General features: G+C 40.2%; 2 protein-coding genes across 2 annotated transcripts in view; both read right to left on the bottom strand.

Moving 5' to 3' along the window:
- Positions 1–2,039, bottom strand: part of LOC124897801 (HIRA-interacting protein 3-like) — a 5,576-nt gene extending 3,537 nt beyond the window's left edge. Inside the window, exons 1-4 of the mRNA XM_047411237.1 lie at positions 1,918–2,039; positions 1,587–1,642; positions 931–1,058; positions 663–834 (exon numbers count right to left, since the gene is read on the bottom strand). Coding sequence (XP_047267193.1) covers positions 663–834; positions 931–1,058; positions 1,587–1,642; positions 1,918–2,039 — 478 coding nt within the window. The remainder of the gene's footprint in view (positions 1–662; positions 835–930; positions 1,059–1,586; positions 1,643–1,917) is intronic.
- A 148-nt stretch (positions 2,040–2,187) lies between these two features.
- On the bottom strand, positions 2,188–2,625 carry LOC124897800. The gene has a single exon (XM_047411233.1). It carries the CDS (start codon positions 2,623–2,625, stop codon positions 2,188–2,190), a length of 438 nt encoding a protein of 145 aa, XP_047267189.1.
- Positions 2,626–3,939: the final 1,314 nt, after the last annotated feature.

Genomic DNA, 3,939 nt, shown 5'->3' with positions numbered 1-3,939 from the left:
AAAGTTCAAGGGAAGCTGCTGTACCAAACTTGCTACCAAAATAGCCTGGTCATCACCCAGAATATTGTCTCCCTTAGTAGGTATTATCCAAAATCGCACTATGCTTCACCAAAATTTTGTCTCCTGAGTCAATGAGGACTTACAGATTCTCTTATTTGGGTTTGTCACCCAAGCTAATTCTCCGTCAGCGATGATATTCACTAACCAAGGTCGTTGTTTATCCTTATTCTTTATTCGAGTATAAAATGATTGTGTGGTGGCCTGAGGCATGAAGTCGGGGCTGTGAAAGAATCTGTTGATTGCTCTAATCGAAACATCAATGCTTACACCCCTCACTCAAACTCTCACTAGAAGAGGCTGATCTGCTACTTTGTCACCTGGTTTGCACATAATCTCCAACTGGTATTGGTAATTCGCATAGAACTCCCAAACCAGTGTAGGGCAAAATAAACCTCCCCTTTCTGTAGTCCGTCCTAAGTCGTATTTTTTGAATTTTTTCTCCACTTTAGGGTATCTGCTCAACCCTTTCATAATGATCATATTTTCTTCTTAGATTGGCCTCTTCGTATTCCTTCTATCAGTTCTTTGTAACCAAGCAATATAGATATCTTCATCTTTAGGGATTTTCCATCTAGCATTATTCCTCACTTCCGGGTTCTTACATTTGATAAGAGTCCTCCGAGGTGGAAACTCTTCATCATCTTGTTGCTCAGTGGATGGGGACCCGAAAGCTATTCCTTCAGACTCAGATTCTTTAGATTCTTCTTGATTCTCTTCATCAGCTTTAGCAAGTTCAGACTCATGCTGTTTAGACTCACCTTTTTCAGACCTCTCCTGCTCAGAAGACATGGTCGACTCAGTATCATCACTGTCCTCCACCTCAATTGGTGGAGGTGGTGGAGTTTTCTTTGGACTCTGCTTCTACTTTACCCTTCTAAACAAGGGTTCCTCCTCCTCGTAGTCAGATTCCTCGTTGAGGAGCTTACGATGTACATCATCTTTGGCTGTTTTCTTTGGTTCCGTAGGACTCTTTCTTTTTTGGTGCCATTTTAGAGTACCTAGAGACATTAGAAGAACGTTAATCAACCCTAAAGATCACAAACACAGGTACATTAATAATTTAAGCTCATTTATATTTCAGGCCCCAGGTGTGACGACAATTTGTGACAAGCCATCACGACCGTGATGGCTTATCACAGTTGTCGTCAACCTCAGATAGAACCCAAAAAAAATTTACACTTACTAACGACCTTCATGATAGGCTGTCACAATTGTGATAGCCCATCACGATTATTGTCATCTCTATCCAGAACCAACTTCAGTTTTGTCAGCTTTTGACAATATTCCTAATAAGCCGTCATGATGGTGATAGCCTATCATGGATATCGTCACACTTATCAGAACATACTTTTGACTTTCACTAAATTTTTGGTCCCCATTCTTCCTTAAGATCTACTTAAATTTGAATTGTGAGATATCTTTTGAACCCTTGGGCTTGTATAGCAAACCCTAGGTGCGATTTTAGCCATTTTCCAAGTTTGAACTTGGTTCAATCACATTGGGGACTTGAGTTATCTTTCATTTACCATACATCACAAGCAAAGAAGTGTTGAAGTAGAGTATACCTGATGGAGCTTTTAATCTAGTGCCACGCACAAGAAAAAGTGTGAAGGAAGAAGATATTCTTGATTCTTAAGTGCAAACCACACACAAATTAAACTTGTTTTTCTTAGAGTGTTTTTCCAAGAATGGAAACTATTTTAACTAAGGAAAAAAATATAACTAAAGAAAAAGAAGTTAAAAGCGGTGGAAATTTGAAAAGGCTCGCGATTTTGGCTAGGTCAGATCTAATTAAAATTAGGCCCAGTTTTTAGATTTTAGGCTTTGTGCTAACGATGATTTGTGAAGGCTTGTCACAGTTGTGATAGCCCATCAAGTTCGTCGTCAATAGTAGGCAGAGAATTTCTCAAGTCTGATCTAGCTGATGGCATTCGTGATAGCTTGTCACAGTTGTGACGGCTTGTCACGGATGTCGTCATGACCTTCCAGCTGACCCTTTTCATTTTTTTCACCTTCCTATACTAAAATCTAATTTAAAAAATAAAAATACTTGCTCAAACATAAAAATTCTGGGTTGCCTCCCATTAGCGCTTGATTTTCTGTCGCAGCACGACTGGGTTCTCTTGACTACTCAGAATTTGCCAAGACAACCTGTTGATACCCTTTTTTCATCTCATAGAAGACGTCAACGATTGAGAAGACATTCATATCTTTTTGTTGTGACATGGGTTGATGTATTTTGAATTTTGTCTCCTTTTTATCTAGCCTAAACTTGAGCTCATTCAACTCCATGTCAACTATTACTCTTCCTATTGCCAAGAGTGGCCTTCCCAAGATAATGGGTACCTCAAAGTCCACATCACAATCCAGTACCACAAAATCAACAAGAAGAATAAAGTCTGCTACTTTTACCAACACATCATGCAAAATTCCAACAGGCCGCTTTATTGATCTATCTGCCATCACCAGTCGCATGTTAGTAGGTGTTGGATCTTCCAAACCCAGATTCTTACATACAGCAAGTGGCATCAAATTCACGCTGGCATACAAATCACACAATACCATTGCAACATCCAGTGACCTAACCTTACACGAAATAGTAAATGCACCTAGGCCATCCTTCTTTTGCACTAAGAATCATGTGGAAACTGCGCTATAATGGTGATGAGATCTTTCATGAACTTGGCATAGCCTGGCATTTTCTCAAGTGCCTCAACCAAAGGTACACTAATTGTCAATTGCTTGAACATAGCCATGAACTTGCCAAATTTTGCCTCATTGACCTTTTTCTACAATCGTTGAGGAAAGAAAGGTGGCCGTCTAGGGATAGTATTTAAAACCACTTCCTCTTCCTTCTCATCTTCTTTCACCAAAATATCAACAAAACCATTTAGCTTCTCAGACTCCACTGGACTACTTTCTTTGGGTGCATCAATACTTACCTTATTTTCCACAGATTTGCCCGCAGAGGGGTCACATAACAACTTACCACTCCGAGTGGTAATCTTCATACATGAACCATCATTTCGTGGGTTTTAACCATATCACTAGGAAAAGTACCAGTTTTTCTCTGGTTCAGTGTAGCAGAAAGTTGGTTCATCTACTGCTCTAACTGCTTAATAGAAGCAGAGTGTGAGCTAACCAACTGACTGAGGGTAGAGAATTTACTCTTCATAGTAGTTACTCCTAAGTTGGTAGCTTCAACTCCCTTCAAAAAATTTTCCATCATGTCCTCCATAGATATCTTGCCAGAGCTAGTTGTTGCAGCATCCTTACTTCCAGGAGGAACATACAAACCACTCCTATAATTATTATTTCTCCAGTCTCCCTGCTTCCTATCTTTATAATCAGGCTTGTCATAGAAGTTATGACCTTGGTTCCCTTGTTTATTGCCTTGAAAACCCCCCTGATTACTCACATAGTTTGCCTTTGCATCGGCCCCTATAGCAACAGTACCCTGAGATTCTACAGCCTTAACATTTTGGTCTTTCCTGACAACAAGTCCTTGGTCAGTAACTCCATCTGTGTCTTTAAGTGGGCCATGTCTTGGTCTCGCTCCTCATCCCTTCTGTGCTGATTTGTAGTTACAACACCGGCAACAGTCGGGCTAGCCACTACAGAATCCCTAGTATGCCAAGCCCGACTCTTCTTGGTCATTCTATTCAGTATGTCAGAAGCATTAAGGAAAGAGAGATCAATGAATGAACCACCTTTAGCGTTGTCTAATATTGGCTTTGTCACAGAGTTGAAAGCTCTGTACAAAGTCTCCTTCAAGTGCAAGTCCGTCATGTTGTGGTTTGGACATTGTGCAATTTTTTTCTTAAATCTCTCCCAGGTTTTGTGCAATGCTTCAGTTGGGAGTTTTCTGAAGTTACTAAT

This window comes from Capsicum annuum, chromosome 1, assembly GCF_002878395.1.
Source record: "Capsicum annuum cultivar UCD-10X-F1 chromosome 1, UCD10Xv1.1, whole genome shotgun sequence".
Taxonomy (NCBI): Eukaryota; Viridiplantae; Streptophyta; class Magnoliopsida; order Solanales; family Solanaceae; genus Capsicum; species Capsicum annuum.
Note: the sequence above shows the minus strand (reverse complement) of the source record. Positions and strands in the feature narration are given on the sequence as shown.